Source organism: Gymnoscopelus braueri (assembly GCF_963280865.1).
Source record: "Gymnoscopelus braueri genome assembly, chromosome: 5".
NCBI classification, from domain to species: Eukaryota; Metazoa; Chordata; class Actinopteri; order Myctophiformes; family Myctophidae; genus Gymnoscopelus; species Gymnoscopelus braueri.
In genome coordinates, this window is record NC_137606.1 from 42,226,536 (window position 1) to 42,250,874 (window position 24,339).

Sequence of the window (24,339 nt, forward strand, 5' to 3'; positions counted from 1 at the left end):
AATGATTATAAACTGTCAGGGAAGGAAACACTGAACACAGGGAGGTTTAAATAGACAGACTAACAAGACACAGGTGAAACATAACTACAATCTGTCTTATTTCATAAAGTGATAAATGTAACTGTTTTGAAGTATCCTCAATAAAAACAAAGTTATAAAAAAAAAAGAAACATATAACTACAATCAACAAACACACGATTGGCTGGAACTGAACAGGACGCAGGTGAACTACAATTGCAATTACAGACTGGTGAGACAAGACAGTTGGCAAAAACTAGAGCAGACAGGAAACACTAGGAACAATACTACACAATATCATATTATGTATTATAGTTCGGACATCGCTGCAATGACCTCGCCGCCGGGAAACAAAAAACTCCACGGATTGTAGTTTAATGCCTTGGCTTGTTTATGAATCCATGTCATTTGTTTGAGCTGAAATAAATGCACAATATGAACTGACTCGATTTGTTGTCTCTTTATAGGCTTATGTTTTAATTGGCAATCAACTGAACTGAGCAATATAACAATAAGCTTCATACATGAATATCAGGGGAATCATATTCATTCAATCCAACACTACAAAAGCTGATTTAATTATCTTGGACTAAAGATGTGCTGAGTAGTGCAATAATCATCAACTCTAACTCTACCATAAGGATTGGACAAAATTACATTTCAATCATGAAACAGCTTTAAGTACTTCTTTAAGTACAGTACTGGATCCATTTGTACCCTCTTTGTGTTAAATTAACACTCGGGTTGTGCAAAGCTCAACTTTATTAAAATGTAGCCATAGTGGAAAAGATCCATTCACATTAATGACAACAACACACACACACACACACACACACACACACACACACACACACACACGCACACGCACACACACTGAAATTCATTAGCCTTTAACTCCGATGTGAAGATTTAAGTTATCTGTCTAGACTAGAGGTCACAATTGAAGTGTTGAGTGCACTGTGGAGTAGCCTGGGCTATGGCGCCATCTGCTGGATGCACTATCCTTACTAGCTCTATATTTACAACACTATACAGCTTTTTTGATTAGCATGAAGTAGAAGCAGTGGTGTAAAGTAACAAAGAACATGTACTCAAGTACTGTACTTAGGTACAATTTTCAGTACTTTTACTTCTACTCCACTACATCTCAGAGGCAAATATTGTACTTATACTCCACTACTATTACCACTACTATTTGAAAATAGCTGATCTGCTATTTTCGAAGGATTTTTTTACACATCTGAAAACTTGTGAAACAGGACATTCTGCATAGTGAGTACTTTCCACTTTTGGAACTTTAAGTGCATTTTGATAAAAAAAAAAAAACTTTTACTCAAGTAAATTTTGAATTCCGGACTTTAGTATGTCAACATTGCAGTAGCCTATTGATACTTTTACTTAAGTAAAACATTTGAGTACTTTTTCCACCACTGCACAACACAAGTTACACAACACAACACAACACAACACAACACAACACAACACAACACAACACAACACAACACAACACAACACAACACAACACAACACGACTAAAGTATTCAAAAGAAGAAGAAACTTCAGAGGTTTGGTCCAACTTATTTTCGTACTAAGCAGTGTTGATTTTAATTTGGTCTCAGTCTTAGTCCAGTTTCAATCGCTTATTTAGTCAACCTCATCCTGTTTTTATTACAGTAGGCTTAGCCCTAGAATGTCTGTGATCTTACATACATTTCATGTATTCCAAATACACAGTCATAGATCACCCTCGTCGACGCACTGTGTAGTGACGATCTGCGCGGCCATAAAAGTGCTCTAAACTCCGTCTGTACTCACCCAATAATTAATTCCTAATACTTGGAGTCATATTTTGTCCTCTAGTTTCATATCCATTTGAAAGTTCTGCCAGAAAACGTGTGTTTTGTCAAATATCTCCACTTTTCCACGAGCTGCACACGGACGACTTTCTGTACGGGGCGAGGGGGGCTGGAATGAGTGCAGGACTGATATATGTAAACTTCCTTTAGGACGCACAAATGTTTGGGACACACAATTGGCAGATGGAGTGATTCATTACCCCGCACCAATCACAAGCACCTGTCAATTGTGTTCCCCATTCGTTTGTGCTTCCCTGTGTCAATTTGTTATGACGTTTGTGATGACAAGAGGATTTGGGTAAATTCGGTCCATCACTCAAGTCGCGCCCCCCCTAGCCCGTACAGAAAGTCGTCCGTGTGCAGCTCGTGAAAAAGTGGAGATATTTGACTAAACACACGTTTTCTGGCAGAACTTTCAAATGGATATGAAACTAGAGGACAAAATATGACTCCAACTCTTAGGAATTAATTATTGGGTGAGTAAAGACGGAGTTTAGAGCACTTTTATGGCCGTGCAGATCGTCACTACACAGTGCGTCGACGAGGGTGATCTATGACTGTGTATTTGAAATACATGAAATGTATGTAAGATCACAGACATTCTAGGGCTACAGTAGGCTATACTATAGTATTATAGTACAGCCTGACAACACAACACCACCTGGTAATAATATAGAACCAACCCACACTGATCCCAGTACACAGCCTAACAACACCTGGTTATAGAACATAGGTCTTCAACAGGGGGCCCGGGACCCCTAGGTGGTCCTTAGATTTACAATAGGAGGGCCACCAAATGTTTGTGTGATTTATTTTCTTTTACACTAACCACTTGAACTCTAGCATCCCTATTCTGAGGGGAACATTTGCCAAAAATAGCAGATCTACAAGCTCCCTATTTTCAGCAAAGAGATTTGGAGTACAGGGAAAAAAGAGTGAACGAAGTAAGTACAGAGCCAAAGGTCAAGTTTACTAAGTAATGAGGGTTTAAGTGGTACATTTCTGAAAATCAACAACAACAATATTAATGTTCTAACTTATTAATAGAACATATAATGTGTAAACAAACAAACAACATGAATTTACACATCACTCATGATAGAGCTGTCAAATAAGTCTATGAAGCTATCTATGAAATCTATGAAAAAGTTTAATCTGCAACACAATTTTATATATTATGTAGTGGGGGGTCCCTGCTACATCTCTCTCTCAGCTAAGGGGCCCCTATAAAACGAGCCCTGCCCCTGAACCAATACCACACTAATTCCAGAACAGCCTAACAAGACACCAACAAGACAACAACTTATAGAACCAATGTCCAGTTCAACCAACTGATCCCAGTACAGCCTAACATTACTACACACCTGGTTAGAACCGCCAGTCCAGTAGAAAGCACATGCACTACGTCAAAACACACGCACGCGCGTGTATGTGTGTTGCTACATGCTAGGCTAACGTAAGTTACTATTACAGCTACTGTTAATTGGTTCGGTTTTGGCTAACGCTAGAGTTACAGGTTAGGTTACACAGCTGACATTGCGAGATACATTGATTGACCAATAAATGACCATTGACGGTGTTGTTTCACCATTTCCACTCACATTCTCTCTCCACAGTCCACACAGCTCCTGGGGGGAATTATTTCCATCACATCAGCCAGTTCCGCCTGTTCTGTAGTCCAATAAGCCTTAGTATGATGATTTTGTCGCTTGTAGGACGTAAGCTTGATAACGTTGGATGTTGCAAAGTAAACACTTAAGCCCGTTTTATAACTTTTGTAGCTGCTGTGCTGTGAGTGAGCGCAGCATAACTGTCCACTCAACTCTGTGTGTGTGTGTGTGTGTGTGTGTGTGTGTGTGTGTGTGTGTGTGTGTGTGTGTGAGAGAGAGTCTGCCCGCAGCGCTGCACGTTAGAAATCAGCAGCTGTTTGTAAACAGAGCGTGCACATGCGCATCACAGGAAACGTGAGAAGAAAATAGTATAATAATAATATCAAATAACCCTAACCCTAACTAAAATGAAGACCGATTACAGCCCAGTCTTTATTCTGTTAATTACATTTTCGTTTCGTCTTTATTCATCAACAAAATTGCATAATGATTTAGTCCCAGTTATTGTTTATTCACGTGGGTTTTTGTCTCGTATCGTCCTTTGAAAAATGTTTAACGAAATCAACACGGTACTTAGTAGCCTACACCAAACATATCAGGATCTACAAGCTCACAGTCACAACACAATTATGCATCAATGGTGGATGAGACTTCAACATTCATTCTCCCATCCACCTTACATTGCAGGAAAGCACAGTAGGAGGAATGCATGGGTTCACTGTATAGGCTGGGATATCAATTCATCAACAATATGCAGGGAATCCATCCGACAGCATTCATTAGCCTAAACAGTCCACATATGATATAATATGATTTAATACAATACAATACAATACAATACAATACAATACAATACAATACAATACAATACAATACACAATACACAATACACAATACAATACAATACACAATACAATACGATACGATACGATACGATATGATATGATATGATATGATATGATATAATACAATATGATATAGCCTACTATCCAGTAGCCTTCCAAAACTATGATATCATCATTAAAAACAAGTCAGACTTAATTTGTCTTTGAGTCCTGTTGGTTGCACACTATAGAGTTCAGTGATCCAAAAATGATTCTCTGCATGGTAAATAATACCATGGGCTTTTTGTGTTATCCTTATCCTTTTAGCATTATTGTATAACTGTACCACTGCCAGTACCAGTGTACTTTTAATAAAGTATTCAATCAATACCATGTTGGTAAATGGTGTCTATGACTAAGTTGTTAAATGTAAATGTAGGCTAAAATAATAAACTGGTGACAATATTATTGCTTTATACTGAGCTTTGTCTCTTTCGTTGGCTATTTCAATCCCAAGGGGCCCGGCGATTATAGTCCAGATCGAGTTATTTTTGGTTCATCTTCATTAGTTTCTCCCTCTTGTCGTATTATCATCATTGGCCCATTGTTGCTTAAACCCAACAGGAGCCGCTCAGACTTGGAGAAGATCAATAGAAGATCAGTGGAAGATCAATTGCTTTGGTCGCCAATAAACTCTCTCTGATCTGGTTTCTAATCGATGGGTAATGGGTTATTAATGAAGCATAATGCATATTGGCTATCAAGGTTCTAGGAGAATACACATCATTAGTATAATAATAATAATAATAATAATAATAATAATAATAATAATAATAATAATAATGTGTGTGTGTTCATTTAAATGAACACTGAGAATGTAAGTATTTCACACTACAGCTATAAGCTTTTTTTTTGCTGCAGAACAACGATGAAAAATATTCGTCACTGAAGTCCACACCGGGGCGATTTCTTTCTTTTTTTGTTAAACCTTATAAAGTCAATGCAAGCTTCCACATCAGTTTCGCGGAGCGAAAAAAGCGTCTTTTAATTATTTGGAACGAGTCCGAATTTTGCGTATATTCGCATATTCGCCGGTGTGTAACCGCCTTTAAGGCATATTCGCCCCGGTGTGTAAGGACCTTTACACATCACATTCACATGAACATGTCACTATCTGAAAGTGGCATATTAACTTTAAATAACTTTAATTAACTTCAATTCACTCACAAACCATTTGAACAGGGAATGTAAGGACATTATGATAAGCTAATTGATTGAATACTTTATTAGTCAGAAATGTAAACAGCATGAGGAGGTATACAGAGTACAGACTTGACTTGTTTCTATTGTGGTCCAATGTATTCAATTCATCAACATAGCATAGAAAATGAACACAATAATACATGTCATCAACAAATACAAACACTAGAAAAGAGATGGGAAATGTAGATTTACCCAGACTCTGATTTAACCATTAAGCTTTAATTGAGAGTTAACTTAATTATTTGCATTTGGGACATTTATAGCACTTTATATAACAGTACAGTATAGACTCAACTTCCTTCCTCAGGCAAAGCAACTAGGGTCAGACCCATGCAGTCGGCCTACACACGTAGGCTTTTTTGATTGATTGATTAATTGATTGAATACTTTATTAACAGTTTGCAAATAGTGCAGTGTAACAGTGGTACGATTATACAATGGTGTTAAACGGATAATACAAAAAGACCTATGTGGGGTGGGCTTGTTTCCATTGTGGTCCTGTATAAGCTACATACATAAATGACATCAATTAAATTCGTTTCGGCTTAACTTGATCAGTGGACAAATTTCGACAGTCAGATCACTGGTTTCGTGTCTGATTCTGGATCAGATCAAAGTCACAGGTTCTTTGAACCAAAGGCTCAGGTCACCCTTCATGTCTGTCTGAAGTGGACAGGAGCAATTCACTGGACACAACAACAAAGTGGACTTCCATTGAACACAAAGGAGCGCTAACGATGTGATGATCACCTTGTTTGATGTGATGATGATGAGCTGATAATGTCTGAACTGGATCAGGGGTATAAGAACTGGACATGAACACGTCCAGAGGTCACTCTTCTCTGGACAGGTGAGGTGGTTGGTTATAGGAACACTTGTGCACGCTGAACTGAACTTTTCCCTGACAAGTTTGTTTTGGCACTTTTGAGAACTAATACAATGGAATCGACCAAGTTCTCTAACTTCAGCATTGATCACATTATGGGCTCTGGATTTGGACCGTCTGCTTCTCCTGAACCTATCCACACTGTTGGATATAATATACCTGGAGGATACTTCCATGGACTTCTTCCCAGAGGCCTGAACTATTTGGACTACAGTAATGTTGGACGGGTGTCGGTGCCGAGGCCTCCAGGCAGCTGGGCTTATCATGGGATGGACTTTGGGCTTGGCCACGACAGCTACTCAACCTACGGTCTGAGTCACACAGGATTCAGTCTTTATCCACATTCTGTGCACAGCACTGTGCACAGGCCTGCAGGCTTCCAGATGGACACAGGTAAGAAATTATAGGCCTTTTTACGCAATGTGTTTTTGTTCTGCTACTTGATTTTATGTATCTTTTCATGTAAGCATGTAAGCACTAACTTTTGTTTCGATAAGTTCTAAATAAAGTGTAGACTATAGCCTATTATGGGGTTTGTGCTGTTCAGACCCTGCACAGTGATAGCCTTTGCGCAGGTGAATTGACTTGTCATTAGGACTATAATGTTTTATTTAATCCTATATATTCTAATGATATTTATGAAGTAATTTATCATTTAATTTGAGTATCACTAATTTATATGCATGTTTTTATTGGCAGAGCGACAGCCGTTGGCTTACCTGGATAACTACCAGCTGCAGGCGTCAGAGAGGCCGCAGCCTTGTCCAACATCTGGCCGGATGAGGACAGTTTTCACAGACAGTCAGACCAAACATCTGGACAAACTGTTTGAGATCACCGACTACCCCGGAGTGGAGACCCGGGCTGAACTGGCACGGAACGCCGGGCTGACTGAAGAAACTGTTCGGGTATGTATAGGCTACACATTGAGTGCGTAAAACCTATCCAAAATCTTCCCTTTACGCATGCATGGCCGCACTTCACCATTCATTAATGTCTCTTTTCTCTCCTTCCAGGTTTGGTTTAAGAACCGCAGGGCTCGCAGGAAGAAGAAGCACTGCAGCAGAGTGGACACATCTCCTCATTCTTGCCCCCCTGCTGCGTCCAAGGCCACCGGCCTCCACTGAAATACATGGCTGATAAGCGCCTCCTGAGCCTAGCAGAACGTTATCAGACCCCTATGGGACCATAATGTATGGGATATAATATGTATGGTGGCAGTAGGCTATAACGCCCATTCAACCGGCTGATAACGTGGGGATACATCTGGTGTATAGTGTGCAGCCCTCATCTGAACCGTATACCGTCTACCGGTGTCCAGGATGGCTGCCTGGGGTCATCACGGTTCAAAATATCCCCAAATGGACTTACTGCACTGCTTTATTTACAACACCATGATGCTAACAGCAAGTGTTTGATTATAAAGTCTGTAATATATGTTTGAATTGTCTGTATGGCTATTTTATTTATTGACTTTTAGCACAACTAAAGCAACAATCCGGGACTTATTTGAATGATTATTATTATTTAATTATTTTACCACACTGTATGATATTGTATGATTACCACCTCTGCAGTGAGTGGAGGTGGTCGTTGATGCACCGCGGATTGGACACTATGCGCCGCCATGTAGGCTATAATTGAGTTCATATAGTATTAAAGTTCGGACATCGTTGCAATGACCTGGGAGACAAACAAACTCAACGGATTGTAGTTTAACACGTCTTGTTTATGCATCCATGTAATTTGTTTGAGCTAAAATAAATGCACATTATGAACTTACTCGATTTATCGTCTCTTTATAGGCTTATGTTTTAATTGGCAATCAACTGAACTGAGCAATATAAAAATAAGCTGCATACCCGAGTATCAGGGGAATCATTTTCATTCAATCCAACACTACAAAAGCCGATTTAATTATCTTGCCCTAAAGATGTGCTGCAACTAGTGCAATAATCTATTCTGGCTGTTTGCTCAGACTGTAAAACGCTACACTGCACTGAACCCCCCCCCCACACACACACACACACACACACACACACACACACACACACACACACACACACACACTGTGTAAAGGAGACAATGGGACAGTGCAAGTATAAAACAACATCAAATTCTTTATTATATTCATCATAGAGTGGTCATTGTTGTTATTGTTATAATCATTTTCATGCTGATGAGAAGATACACTGTTGTTGAAAAAAAGTAATGAAACAACCCCAAAATACTAAGAGACAAGAGAAAGACAGAATGAAAGAGAGAGCATGCAATGAATATTCACTTTGATGAGGACTGCAGCAGTAGTAAAGTCCAATACTTATTCTCACCCATCCCACCCCACCCCACCCCTAGCGTCCATCAGGGTTCACACACTTTAAAACAGGAGTGTATCACACACGTGGACTGCACAACCGAGCACAGAATAAGTTAATAATACATATAGGCTACAGGCTACAAAATAAAAACTGTAAAATAAAAAGTACACTTTGTGAAATTATCAAAATATAGGCTATATATATTTTAAAGACTCAAAAGAGTATGTTAAAAACAACTAGCGTGTGGATTAGTGTTGAGTTAGTTTGCATGAGAATGATTCCATGATCGTTGATGTTAAAGAGCGCATTTCTAGACTTAACGACATTATAAAGGCTGCACAGACGTGTAGCAATAAATGCTTTAAGGTGAACAAAGGCTGTGGAATGGAGTAAAAGCATACGTATCATTTTGCTCTAAGTAAGATGACAAAGTGTGACACAAGTAACACTTCACTGAGCATTCCAGAGATCCCGCCACGTTAGTAGTAAGACCACCTTTAAAAAAGTCAACAGATTCACTGAGACATTAATGTAACTGTACATTCACTGTACAAAAGACATACGTACACCAGAGAGAGTGTGTTGTTAAGAGACAACATACATACAGTGACACAGGCAACGTGTTGGTACTTTCATTAGCCTCTTTAGTATGGGAATGTGAGTCACACATGCATGGGAGGCTAATGAAGCTAGCTACCAACATGTGGACACACTGAATAACAAATCCTCCACCATTATGTGTATCTTAAGACTTGAAATCTGGTTGTTCAGGAAACCAATAAAAGATATGGGAAATGAACAGGGTCTAAAGAAGTATTCTTTCAGTACTGACAGTGGGGCTGGGGTTCAAACTAATCAGAGGCAGTTTTACGTGGCACACCAGGTAAATGCAATTCACTATAGCTAGCAGAAAAGAAAGTTAACATTTTCTCAAAACCAAAGTACCACTGCTCTATCTCACGAAAGCATTAGCAAAACCTGCTAACCACGATCTGACTGTCAGGCTGGCAATCTTTTCCTTTCACTTTCACTATCAGTCATGGACATGGTGAGATGCCAAGCATGTGAAGAGTAGACATGGGAGATCTCAGCCTAATGCCCAATTTATCTTCCAAATACAGGCGATCTACAAGCGTATAGATCGGCTATATTCAGCGAGCAACACTTTGAATCTTAAATCAGGCTTTAAGGATGCACAGGTGCCCAACAACTGGCCCTCCATGTGTAGTAATCGTATTCCACCATGAAACCGCTACAGCATTGTCAACAGGCTGTTAAAGACAGGGGGGCCACGAAGGCCTTCGTCAGTGCATTATCCTAATGATAGTTGTACCAAGCAACATTTCCTAAAGGTGGTTTTCTAAGCCCCTTACTGATTTTTAAATACCATTCAGATCACCTGTTGTTTCTGATCTTCACCTGTCTCATCACTTGTTTATGTGCAAATACACCAAACGTGAGGTGAAATTCTGAAGGTATACACAGTATGCCATGCAGCCGTAATGTGGCAGTAGAATTATGGGTGGAAGTGTGGACCTCGTCACAGGTATCGGGTTGAATTAGGCCTACGACACCTACAGAAAGCCCAGTGGCAAGTTCTGCCATTCCAGAGCCTCACAACTGTAGTATTGTGTTGCGTTCACCTTCACACACTACACTGTGGTGGTTGAGCTAAACTGCACGGCAACTACAGGCAGCTAGCTCAGATAAGTTTTAGGACAGTAATTTAACTTTATGATAATCTCAAAGCTGAATCCACGGTCCAGTAGCCCAATACACAAACATACAACAGTTGTCACAACAGTATTACGTTTTAAAGGAGAGAGTGCAGGAGCAACCACCAAGCATGTTGTTTTAGCCACAATTTGGACCTACAGGATGATTCATACATGCAAGTCTCTTTCCAATGGTTCTGAAACCACAGAAAAATGACTCGATAATTAAGAACTGCATGTTTTCCCTTCTATTCTGTAAGGTTCCAAAATTCAACAGCCATATTTACTACATCATCAGGCAATGTTTTTGAGTTTTTAGTATTCCCCCCTTTAAAAAAAACGTAATTACATCTTCCTCGGCGTGCCTGGTATTGTACTCAAAACGTACCAGCAAAACCAGTACAAGCATTTAGCCAGTAGATGGCGTCACTCTCGCACCCTGGTGCAGCAGATAGTACTGTATAGTTATAATGATGTATAAGATTTTGTCCTCTCTGTATTAGTGTGTTTACAGTGTGCGGTAGTAGGAACACATGACATGGACCACTGCCAAACACAGATACATACACTGCAGGTACACTGCTTACATATTGATGTTTTAAATTATGCACAGAATCAGAGAGATTTCAAGATTAAGCACACGTGACGTTAGGTTAAGTAGTCATTTCTTTTTTTTTGGGATGCTCACGTTCACAAAACATACCAAAGTCTTATTTGCGTAGAGAGGAGAGGAGGAGAGAAGAGACAAGACGAGGAGGGCAGGATAGAGGGAAGGTAAAGGAGAAGAAGAAGCATTTTAAATAGCAGGTCTAAATCTAGCCTGGAGATTTTATATTTTATAAAAAGTTGTTTTCTTACACAAATAAAGGAAAATAAAATATTTAGATGGAGAGGAGGGTACTGTTTGGTCTAGACACATAGAGCTGTATGACTTGATTATCATTCACATTATGTATTTTTTATAAAGTATTCAACTTCCATCTGATTGTGTGTATATATATATTGAGTGTACTTTTAAAGCTGAGAATGATGAAGATGTTTGTTTGTTTATGATATAAACACAATGGTAGGACTTTAAGTGATCATACTCAACTACAAAACAATATTTGCTAGGAACAGGACCGAAATTGACGCTGAGTGGAAACATTTCATTTCCGGGCTGTTTGCCAGTTTGATTAACATGATGTTAAATCTTCCAAGGGTACTTATGAAGATTTCATATATATTTGTAACCCTACACACTTGCACATCATATGGTCTGCATTGGGCATATACTGTTTAATAATGAGTTAATGACAGACATTGTTGAGTGTTTAGTCACAAATGTCATATTTTCTGCACTATTGTTTGGGGATATATGGGTGATGATTAGATCTGTGTATTTCCTATGCTTTCACTTCTGTTTTGCAACTGATGCTACATTTTCTATCTATCCACTGTCTTTAGATTCAAGCCACGTAGAGTGTATAAAATCAAATCAAAATGAGACTGAATCTAAGGTAAATAAGATCTATTAATTTGACACTTGTTTCCAAAACAAAGGAAACATATCACTGGAGACCAAAAACACAATGGCAAAATTAGCCTAATTTGAAGTTCAAAAAGGCTATACAAAATGGTGACAGAACCCTGAAAAATACGTATGTTTGACCCTGTTTTCTGTTTGACATCTGAGATTACAGACTTTATGCTCCAAACATCATGGTAGAAAGGAGGCCTGTTTACAAGAGACATGCTGCCATGTATCACGACAAAAGGGGTGTCATCCCCTTTTGATGTCTCATGTATTCAACGTATTGCATGAATTTAAAGCCTGTGCCATTCTTTCTTTGTCAGAGAACCAGATAACAAAACAATCAAATTTTGTTATCATTTTGTTGTCATTTTTCCAGATAGGCGGCATGTGATGCTTATTTGATGTCGTATGACGGTGTCACAAACCGAAAAGAGCAGATCTAAATCTGCTACGTTATTTTCAATATACTTGGCAAGATTCTTTCTCAAACCATAACTGGCAGAAAGCACTACAGAGAACCTTGCTCTCACATGCAGTAGCTTGTAGAAACCACACTCAAATAGTTGTTAATAGTCAAACAATTATTTGCGTTTTACCCTCCGATGGGAAGGGTTGATTTATTACATCAGGCCAATTCAAATCATGTCTTTAAATTGCCCATCACAGAGAATATTCTAAATAGATTATTTTTTAATTCTTAGCCGTCAACCTTAACACCAATCCCACCCATCTGGCACTTAAACAGAATGAAACAAACCATGAAGTATTTTCCCTATTTGGACTATTCAACCCAAGGCTGGTAGCAGCATAATAGAACTTTGTAGCAGTGTGAGCATTGGCCTTATTGTAGACAACATGACAGAACTAATCCAACAGAGATTTATAAGGGAACAAGCTACGACAGTTTGGCAAAAGTGAGCGGTTGAGAACTCCTTACAATAAAAGTGGGCCAAATTACAGTATAGGTTAAAATTGTAGGGACTCGGGGGGAGAACTGCTTTTGAAGGAGTACTGGATCTATCATTACAATTACACTGATCTGATTCTCTGTATGTTTTACAGAGAACGCAGGGCATTTGCTGTTGAGATACAAGGCACTAGATCTTGCTATAGAATGGAGCTATGAATGGACTGGGAGTGAAAGGGAGGAAGAGAAGGAGAGAAGGGAAGGAAAGATATGGTTTGACTTTGGACACCGGCGATAAGTCTGAGACGGTAAAACAAAGCAAAAGAATGGCCGATGAGCAGAGAGACGGGTCTGGCGGAGGAGTAGTTAGGACTGCATCTCAGCACGTAGCATCCATGGAAACCAACAGCAGAACAGCAACCTGGAGAAGAACCAGAAGGATTAGGCAGATCTTCATTTACCACTTAACCCATTAAAACCGGGAAAGCATCTGTGTCATTTTAGATTTAAGCTATACAGTATATATAGTAAAATACGTTTTTAAGAAAACAGTGCACTTCGTGCTGCGCTGCGAGCTTGTACATTTGCTATTTTGATTTTTTATAATTATTGTTATTGCTACTACTTGTATCTCCCTCTCTGTCTCTCCCTCTCTATCTCTCTCTCTCACTCTCTCTCTCTCTCTTCTTTCCCCCCCAACACGGTGGAGGCAGATGGCCGCCCACCCTAGAGCCTGGGTCTGCCTGACGTTTCTTCCAGTCAAGGGGGAGTTTTTCGTTGCCACTGTCGCAAAATTGCTTGCTCAGAGGGGGACAATGTCGGGTCTCTGCTCTACATATAAAGTGCCTTGAGACAACTTGTTGTGATTTGACACTTTAATACAATTTTATTGAATTGAAGATCTTGAAAGTATTGAAAAATGTTGAATTATTTTGGATATTTTTATAAATTATCCATCACAGAGAATATTCTAAATTAACACACATCTTCTCTTATGAGGGTCCCTGGACCCTGGCACAAAACCTTTTCAGATGGGGGGGTCCGCGGTGAAATATATATTAATTTGGGGGGTCCTTGCCACGAAAAAAAGTTTGAGAACTACTGATTTAGAAGGCATATGTAGAATCGGCCTCAGGTATTAATGGGTGAAGCCCTAAATACTTTGTCATATGACAAATAGCGGAAATAACAGATTTATCTATTTTTATTCCTATCCTATTTATGAAAAGTATTAAAAAGAGCTTGTGACTAAATAATAACATTATATTAATAATTACATTTGACACACAAGGTTTCTACCCAACAGCGATGATATGTGAGCACGTAAACAACTGTTTTATATCTAATCAACATGTTGTTGATTAGACACACAGAGCACATGTACATCATTGTGATTCACATGTACATGTTGTGTCAGTCCAATGACTACGCTGGATGTACATGTGATGTAATGTGTTGCTGATGTGATGTAGTGTACCTGGATATGGAGCTCTCAGATGTAAGGTCTTTAGGATGCATGGTATTGAAGTTACGCTTGGGCTGGGCCACTGCAGGAGGCGCGCGCACACACACGCACACACGCACACACACACACACACACACACACGCACAAGGTCAGGACGCAGAACATTTGTGAAGATTTCATTGTTTCAAGGGCTAATGGTGAAACATTGGGTGGCCCTTAAAAAAGCCTCTTTGTTCAATAAATAATTTTAATTGTGATTGACAGACAGTGTCTCAGTATCACCAGTATAGAGCTCTTCACGTGTAAAAAAAACTCGAACCGAAATGGTCCCGAGAAATTTGGGAATCGAACCGAGTGGACCCCTGACAATTTGGTCCGATTCCGAGCCGTTCCGACTTCTTCTGGTTCTTCCAGAACCGGACCCTAATTGGCCCCGTGAAATTTGTTACGAGATCCGATTAGTTACGAGATTCAGAGACAGAACCGACCCAGACACCCCTTCAAAAAAGCGCATATGAAATTACAAAAATAAATAGGTATCAATTTCATATGCGTGACAAAAGGTTTTCTTTGTAAATAAATGTGGAATTTATGAAATAATAGCAGACCTATTGACCAACGACCATTTTATGATCGAAGCTTTGCTTTCACCTCGTCAGAGGAATCCATGATTACATGCCGGTGTTTTCAAATCAGCCTGGCTTGCCTTTCAGTATGGTGCGCATGAATTGTGCAGCTCAACTTTCTTTTTTGCACTGCAGTAATCTGATTCTAAACCAGCATAATCATCACGCAAAATGCACAGCCATTCATGTCGCTGCTGCACTAACCTGATCCTAGGTCAGTCTAAAACATCACACACAAGTTAAACAGCAATTTTTGCGTTTCTCTCCTGATTAGTGCAGCCGCGCACACACACAGTAGGCATACTATGGGTCTTCTCGGATCCACTCGGGTATTACACATAATGATGGACAGATCCGAGTTCCGAGGTAATAGCGGCGATTCCGATGATAAAACACAGATCCGACCCGTACGGGTCTCGGGTCCTGTCTGGTATTTTCGGAATCGGGGGACCTGTGAAGAGCTCTACACCAGTATCTACAGATAACAGGATATTGTCCTTCTATATAGAGAGTGCACTAATGATCGGGCATGGATCATTAGGATCATTTCATACAAATCTTGCCAGGAATTTGATCAAAGTTCTTCAAAAGACTGTATGCTATTACTTTTTTCCCAGGCTTTTACATTTGACTGTTAATTATCAATAAAAATAATCAATGATTTTCAGCGCTAAGGAATTCAAATTCTGTCTTTCAAAAAGCACAATTCGTTGTTATAATAACGTTGTTATTAATTGTATACATTGAATTGTCTCTCTTGAACACACACACGCACGCACGCACGCACGCACGCACGCACGCACGCACGCACGCACGCACGCACGCACGCACGCACGCACGCACGCACGCACGCACGCACGCACGCACGCACGCACGCACAGTGGGTTGTACTTACTGGTGACCTGGTGCACTTTCTTCACCATGTTGTTGTCGTCGTTCTGTGAACCATCTATAGGACCTCCAATTCTGAGACAGCAACAAAACCATGTCACTTTACGATAGTAATACTGTACCAACACAACCATGTAACTTTACAATAGTAATACTAATACTAATACTATACCAACACAACCATGTAACTTTACAATAGTAATACTAATACTATAGCAACACAACCATGTAACTTTACAATAGTAATACTAATACTGTACCAACACAAGTCTCACTGGACACCAGACAGAGGAGCATGTCTGATGTCATGAATAGATGTAATTTTGGCTTTATTCACATTACAATCACATCTGAATCAAATCACATCTGATTATATCCTATAGACCATACATCCGCTGTGAGAACTGCCCGATCAGAATTCATGTGAATTGGCTGGTTTCATGACGGTATGGAGGTACGTCTCAGCCTGTAGGAGTCGCTAGCGCAGCAACAAAGACTGACCTTGCTGACCAATTTCCCTCCCCCGAACACGAGCTGGATACACTGCAGTGGAACTGAACCCCTAGACTCTGCTGTAGTGTCAAATAATTCTTTGAAAATGTTCACCTATGCCCACAATAGGGATGCCAGGTTGAATGTGGTGAAGGCCTGTAATGTGAACGTAGCCTTTGAGTTGTCTTGAAGGCACCTCCTTACCTTTGGACACGGGAGGGCGGTGCAAACACGCCATACTTTGGCAGACAGTTGAAGTAGCGAACGCCAAACACTGAGCCATCATGTTTCCCTGTCGGCTGGTCCAGTTCAACACCAAACCAGAAACCTGGACACACACACACACACACACACACACACACACACACACACACACACACACACACACACACACACACACACACACACACACACACACACACACACACACGTTTGTTTGTTTGTATTTATTTCATTAATTAAACATCAGCATTTTATGACAGTGATTTTATGAATGGTATGTTTTTAACATTTGCATTTTTTATTCTAAAATAGCAGATCTACAACCAAGGACCAGGAAAACTTTCCTCACAATGTCTATTTCTCACATTCTACTATACCACTACCTCACAAGTGAATACACACATACACACACACACACGCGCGCACACGCGCAATCAGCCGTCGTATACATAAAATCCAGTGTCTAAACAAATCTCTGTAGAAAAGCTGCTATAATCGTCCCACAGCACAACACACCTGGGGCAAAGTCTGTCTTGCCAAAGAAGCGTACGATGCCGTTCTTCTGTCCTGCCACCAGAACCTGGTCTCCCACCTCCACATTCACCCCATCTGGGTCCAGACTGGCCACCGATGTCTTCTTCTTCTGGGCTGAGGGGCAGGATCAGACAAACACACCGTCAACACGCAGACCTGAGTTTGGTAGTTGCTTTCAAATAAACCCCACAACGATATACTGTATATTTAGTGTATAATAAGACATATCACAGTCATTTCTATTTTATTGTATTTTTAAATGATCATTTTATGTTAATGATGGTCTTATAAAGTTGGATTCATACTTAGTTGTGCGTTGGTATTTGCACGCACCAAAAATAGTCAATCTACAAGATCATGATGCAGCAATCTTTTTAATGAGTAACAGAGTATCAGAAACTCTGACATTTATAGTTTTTTTAAGCTTCATGCACACTAATGACAATGTAGCCTAGTTTGTCTGCTGTACCATTTACTTAAGTTTGATTCCATTTGTCAAAATATTCAGCATGCTGCATAGACCTAGGGCGCTGCAGTTTCTGATATATATATATTCTTTTTTCATAACAACAAAATGTAGGCTACTAAAATAACATTTTGATTGATTTGTTGACATGAAATTGTACCTATCTGTCAAAAGGATAAAACACAATAAAGCTTGAGGGCTTATTTCCATTGGAGTACTTTGAGTGGAAGTGTATAAATTGAGCGCCATGTGTTTGCATACCAATAACAATAACTAATCTATACCATTTAGACTACCATCTTCCATTTAATATTATGGCTAATTCTTTTGAGCTTCATTTAAGGATGTTTCATAAAAGTAACGCAAAAGTAACATAACAATAATAATAATATAATATTAGTAATATTTTCACAATAAATAATATTGTGCCATATACTGCAAGTACAGTATTAATTGGAATTGAAAGTAATTACGTAAAGTATTACATTTTGATAGGAACTTCCACAACACCGCCAACATCTCTGTCTCCTGATCTGCCAAGCTGACGACCCACACATGAACTACCCACCTTTCTCTTTCTCCTTTTCTTTCTCCTTCTTCTCTTTCTTGGCCTTAGAGGAGATGCGTGATGCCAGGTCCATAGGCCTACGGGGGGTACGGGGGGTGGAGGTGACGGAGGAGGGGAGCAGGTCCATCACCTTGTTGATTTTAGAGACCGGGGCGAAGAGACCTGGGAGAGATACGCAAGACAGTATTTCCGAAATGAAACCTTTTGTTGTTAACCTTTACTGAGCCATAAACGAGTTCTGAGATGAAAAGTCTAGTTTTGCGGGGCAGACATTAGCATGGGAATGCTAGAACAAGTATTCGTACATAGAGCAGCAATGTCTAGTTTAGGAAGACAGGTGAACTATACAGTATGTTATCACACTTTCATTACTGTAATGGGAGCACTGTTTACCCAGTTCAGGAAGAAAGTATTAATTCTGCATTTCAGAGAGTTACACACAGTGACTAGACTATAATACAGTATGAGTTATTTCAGAACTAATGTAACCGCTTCAGTATTGAGCAATGCATTTAAACCTGTGGCTGATACTGTACTATCTAGGAGGCACTGTATGAGTGATGCACTATTGGAGTCGAGACTGGCTCAAACAACAGCTGGTTACTGTGAATTGCTGTGTGTATTATGTTCAATCAGTTGTATACAGTATGTTCTCAATCTCTAAATTGTGCTTGGGTGGGGTTACTCCCTGCACCACAATTGGGAAGACAACTGAGGATTTATAGCCACTCTCATGTCAATATTGCGTCTGTGTGTCCTCATTCTATCTGTCGACCAAACAACCAAACAGAGAGCTCTCCCTCACTAATGAGGTCCACTGCCGATTCAACGGGTGAGCGGAGACTGCTACTGGCCGAATAGGGGCCTTGCTGTGTCAGGGCCTTAACCCATTTAGACCTGAAGCCGATTCCAAAAACACCTTCTAAATCCTACCTAAGTTTTCTGGGAAAAATCAAAATGTTGCTATATATTGTCGGGTGGAAACTGTGTCCAAAACTGTGACTTTTCAGGATTAAAATAAAAAAATATCAAAAGTAGCAGATACTTTGGTGCATGATCATGGGCGTTTATTTACGAAAAAACACATAAAGTTAGAATATGGAGGTAAGAGGTTTCTGCCCGACAACAGCGATATACAGTATAGCAACAACTAAAATGGGTTAAAGCGATGGTTTTGTGAGATTGCAGTCGTGGGTAAGAATCTTTAGCTGTACCAACTATAATTCTGCATTTTCCAGCGTGTTATCAAAATAGCGATGCTGTCCCACAGTAATGTGACACTCTGTGTTCTAATTAGGCATGTGTCCTTGGAGACTGAAACTCCACTATAAAGATACACTTCTCTCTGGACACTAAACATAGACGGCCGAGACCTGACCATGTCTTTTATCTCTCATATCGCCGCTGTTAGGCAGAAACTTTTTTATCTTGTATCTCCTTTATACTTTTATACTTGCGCAAAACTAACTAAAATAGTTCATTTAAAAGCTCACAATGCATCACTATTTTTGAAAGATTTTGAAAATGTTCGCCAATAATGATATGCCCAAAACAGCAATGCCAATTTTAAAGTGGTTAAGTGTGTCTGTGGGTTTTATAAATATTTAACCAATGAAAATTATTAATAAATAAATACATCGGAACACAGGTTCTTTTTTTGCATTTCCAGAAAAGTAACGGTTTTGGACATACAAGGTTTCCGCCTGACTCCGATATGAAGCTAGACAGGCGTACGAGGTTGTGTTACCTAGTTTGGGAGGGCAGATGAAGTATCGGACCCCCCCAACACTGCCGTCATTCTTTCCTTCTGGTTCGTCAAGCTCCACTCCCACCCACTGACCACTGGCAAACTCTGTGGTACCACAGAACCTCAGAGTACCAGTCTGAGAGAGAGAGAGAGAGAGAGAGAGAGAGAGAGAGAGAGAGAGAGAGAGAGAGAGAGAGAGAGAGAGAGAAACAAACAAACAAACAGACAGACAGACAGAGAGACAGTGAGAGAAACAGAGGGGCAGAGAGGGGGATGAGGGATAGAGTGATGACAGTAAGGAGAGCGTGCCAAAAGTTGAGAGAAGGCAAAAGGGAGGAAGAGAGATAGTGAGGTGACATAGAGTGAGGGAGAGGGGGAGAAAGGAGAGAGAGAGAAAATGAAAATGAAAAAGAAACAATAAAGAAAGAGAAAGATGGAATAAAAGATAGATAAGAGAGAAAAATGTCAAAAGTTAGCAAACAGTAGCACAGTATACAGGGTCTTTTATTGTTTCTAAATGTTTTGCGGGAGAGCAAAAGAAAAACTAAAAACTAAACTATAAATGAGAAAGCTTTAGACACACAAAGCAGCTGAAGTTGATATTGATACTGCACATAGCTTAAGTTATGTATTGTACGGTGTCAGACAGTCATGAAGTTGGTATCATGCTACTGTAATTATGGTATGTTAGTACCATATGGGATATGGGGCAGAGAAGCACACAGTGGGCATGTAGTTGGTAAACCACAGTATGTGCATAATGTAAAGTATGTTAGGCTTTAAGCAAGTATGCATTAGGGACAAATAAGGTATACACACCAATACATACAGTATTACATATTACAGTACACACCACCACATATCATACGTTACCTGCTTTACCACATGGAAGAGGATGTTCTTAAGTTTCTAAATTATAATAACATGAGTTTTTCAGCTTCATATATTCAGGGAGATTTACACATCGACTGTCACCACATTCTGATTCTGAGAAGAAAAAAAGTGCCTCAAGAGTTTTGCATAGCTGTCAAATAAACAGTTGTATGATTTAGTCTGACAGTTGCCAGATAATTAGTTAGATATCTAATGTCTGGGACTGTCCCGTAAGACAAAGAAAAGTGTGACAGACACTTACAACCAGTGGTTTAAAGTAACTAAGTACATTTACTCAAGTACTGTACTTAAATGCAAATTTGAAGAATTTGTACTTCACTTGAGTATTTCCAAATTCCAAAACTTTTACTTCTACTCCACAACATCTCAGAGGCAAATATTGTACTTTTACTGTACTGTACTTTTTACTAATTATTTAAAAACTTTAGTTACTAGTTACTTTGTAGATTTTGATTATTATTACAAAACATGCATTAACCACTTCAGCCTTATATACATTTCGGCCATTTGAAAATAGCCGATCTACAAGCTCACAATGCGTCGCGATGTGGCACATTGTGAGCTTGTAGATCTGCTATTTTCAAAAGATGTTTATACACTTGAAAACTTGAAATGGGACATTCTGCACAATGAGTACTTTTACTTTTGGTACTTTAAGTACATTTTGATGCCAATACTTTTATACTTTTACTCAAGTACATTTTGAATTCCGGACTTTTACTTGTAACAGAGTATTTCTACACTGCAGTATTGATACTTTTACTTAAGTAAAAGATGTGAGTACTTTTTCCACCACTGCTTACCACGGCACGGACCAACCGCAGACTTCCGTTACAGCCCAGCCTATCAGAAGCGTACCTGAGATTTTCTCTGTAAAAACCTGGACACGCTACCCTGTAATTCAGACCCTCTGTCACTGATATTGATGATGGAAGACCACTGAGACTATGTATGATTTGGACTTGTTCCACTTCCAGTCCCTTCTCACAAGAACTGATTGTCTAAAATACTATCCTGTCAACACATCCTGCCCAACAGACGCAGAGTAAAGTAGAACACCCAAAGCAAGGTGCTTAGATGTCAGTGGTGTAAAGTAACTAAGTACATTTACTCAAGTACAGTACTTAAGTACAATTTTTAGGTATTTTTTACTTTACTGGAGTATTTCCAATTTTCAGTACTTTTTCTTCTACTCCACTACATCTCAGAGGTAAATATTGTACTTTTACTCCACTACAATTATTTGAAAACTTTAGTAACTTCATTTAGGCTACTAGTTACTTCATATATTTTCATTATCATTACAAAACATACATTAACCACTTCAGCCCTATATATATTACGGAAATTAGAAAATAGCCGATTTACAAGCTCACAATGCGTCGCGATGCAACGCATTGTGAGCTTAGCGTATTTCTAGATTTCAGAATTGATACTTTTACTTAAAGGAGTAGTTCACCCCAAAATTCTTATTTTCTATCAATTACACATGTGAGTACTTTTTCCACCACTGTGTGTTGCCTTTTTCTAAATCCTGAAGTGAAACAACCTGTGCCTACAGTATATACTGTAGAAAAAAGAAAAAAATCCTATGTGAAAAGATTTGACCTGATGAAGATTTAACAACACACAACACTCATGTCATGACACACACTGGTGAGGTGAGCATTTTAACACCACTATGCCATTAATTGGAATATTTGATTATTTAGCACTGGGGAACAAGTAATTAACGAATTAACAAGTAATCATCAATTCTACTAAATACTGTTGCATTTAAAATGTCAAAAACTAAATCCCCAATCCCAAATTGGGCAATGATATTTACAAATGATTAAAAAAAAAGATTTAACAAAAAACGTAAGAATTCAACACAAATCCCAGACAAAAACCTAGATTTTGATGTAAAAGGTCCTCCGAATGAGCTTCCACAAGGTGACTGTGGTAGAGCAGGTCCCACATGTGACCAGATGGGTATACAGGCCACCAACCTGTCCAGGGGGGGTAGGAGGGGAGCTGTCTTCACTGCTCTCGTCTTTATGGAGCTACACAGTGAGAACAGACCGTTCAGTCCACCCACAATGCCACACATGCTACCCACTAGAGCCCGACCGACAACGCCTTGTCAGCTTGTAGATCGTCTATTCTTCGTCGTTCAATGAGTGTAAATGAAGAATATGGGCCTATGCCATTCTTTTTGGAGAATTTTCACATTTAACAACATGCACAGAATAGGGACGTCAGAGTTAATTAAACACCGCTTATATGAAGGGCCTTTTATCAGCCATTACGTTATCGGCCACTCGATGTTTCGGTCGGGCTCTTCAACCAACAATCAAAACTTTGGGTCATACTGTATTTATGTAAAAAAAAAAACACTATGGTTTGGTTACCTTCATGTCGTCCAGCACCACGCGGTCCCCTAGCTTCAGTCCCAGCGAGCTCAGCATCAGGTTGCCAGGGATGTTGTCGTAGTTGGGCAAGGTGGCTCGGGGCAGGTTGCAGCTCAGTGGCACTGCGTCCAGCAGCACCTGTTTCAGTTCCTTGGCCACCATGGCCTCCTCCGCCTTGTCCAGAGTCATGTCCATGGGGTCGGGGACCACGTCGGCTGGCCCCTGGCCCTTTTCGTTCTGACGGAAAGAGGAGGAGGAGGAGGAGGAGGAGGAGGAAGAGAGAGGGAGCAGAAGAATGAAGGAAGAGAGATTGAGGATTAAATGCAGTAATAGATTAGATTGATAAGAGTTCTTATTGCTACTGTATATATTTCTATACAGAGGGATGGTACAGCAGAATGAATAATGATGATGGAATATGATTGGCTTATGTTCCAAATACAAAAACAGAAAGAAAGAAATACAGCCTTGGACAGATGAGAATACGACAGTAAATAAATAGGACAGTAAAGTACACAGTACCACAGAATAGAATAGCTGGAACACCACAGAGCAGAAACAGAGAGACGATTCCCATTGCCCACCTGTGTAACGGGGATGTGTCTACATGTGTAGCAGATCACTCATACAGTCATTCAAAATCCTTTTGATCGGTAAGGATATTAATATACCATCGTTCTTTTCCTGTTTCTTATGGTATGAATCAACCATTTCAACAAACGTGTGTGAAATAGCCCCTTTGACGCAGGAGATCAGGTCACAGAAAAGTGCCAGTTCAGGGCCACATTACACACACACAACCAGGATGGCAGCGCAAAAGAGAGCTCTATGAGCGGCACTGTCACACAAATCTGCATCGGAGGGCTCTCTCTGTTAATTTCTAGTCTGTGACCTAACAAAACGTGACATCAGCGTTTACAGTATTCGTTGCTGTCCGGCAGGAACCAGCTAACTACATTTTTCCGCTTTTGCATTTTCTTCCATAAATCAGGGCCATTGAACACCCTTTACGTCTGTGTGTTGATTAAAAAAATATTGAATCAATTAAAAGTATTAAAAGGCGCTTCTGACAAAACCATCTAACTCCATTGGATCCTCAAACTTTCTGCTAAACCAGCTAAGTTCACC

At 39.7% G+C, this 24,339-nt stretch overlaps 1 protein-coding gene across 2 annotated transcripts in view; it reads right to left on the reverse strand.

The window, feature by feature from the left end:
* Positions 1 to 8,814: 8,814 nt before the first annotated feature.
* Positions 8,815 to 24,339, reverse strand: part of clip3 (CAP-GLY domain containing linker protein 3) — a 37,842-nt gene continuing 22,317 nt past the window's right edge. Inside the window, exons 7-15 of one of the 2 annotated variants that reach the window (XM_080429363.1) lie at positions 23,212 to 23,448; positions 22,810 to 22,863; positions 19,925 to 20,060; positions 18,178 to 18,339; positions 17,126 to 17,257; positions 16,592 to 16,715; positions 15,900 to 15,970; positions 14,391 to 14,460; positions 8,815 to 13,334 (exon numbers count right to left, since the gene is read on the reverse strand). In XM_080429363.1, the coding sequence (XP_080285489.1) occupies positions 13,280 to 13,334; positions 14,391 to 14,460; positions 15,900 to 15,970; positions 16,592 to 16,715; positions 17,126 to 17,257; positions 18,178 to 18,339; positions 19,925 to 20,060; positions 22,810 to 22,863; positions 23,212 to 23,448 (1,041 nt within the window). In that variant the 3' untranslated portion in view covers positions 8,815 to 13,279. The remainder of the gene's footprint in view (positions 13,335 to 14,390; positions 14,461 to 15,899; positions 15,971 to 16,591; positions 16,716 to 17,125; positions 17,258 to 18,177; positions 18,340 to 19,924; positions 20,061 to 22,809; positions 22,864 to 23,211; positions 23,449 to 24,339) is intronic. The other variant, XM_080429364.1, reaches the window with a different exon arrangement.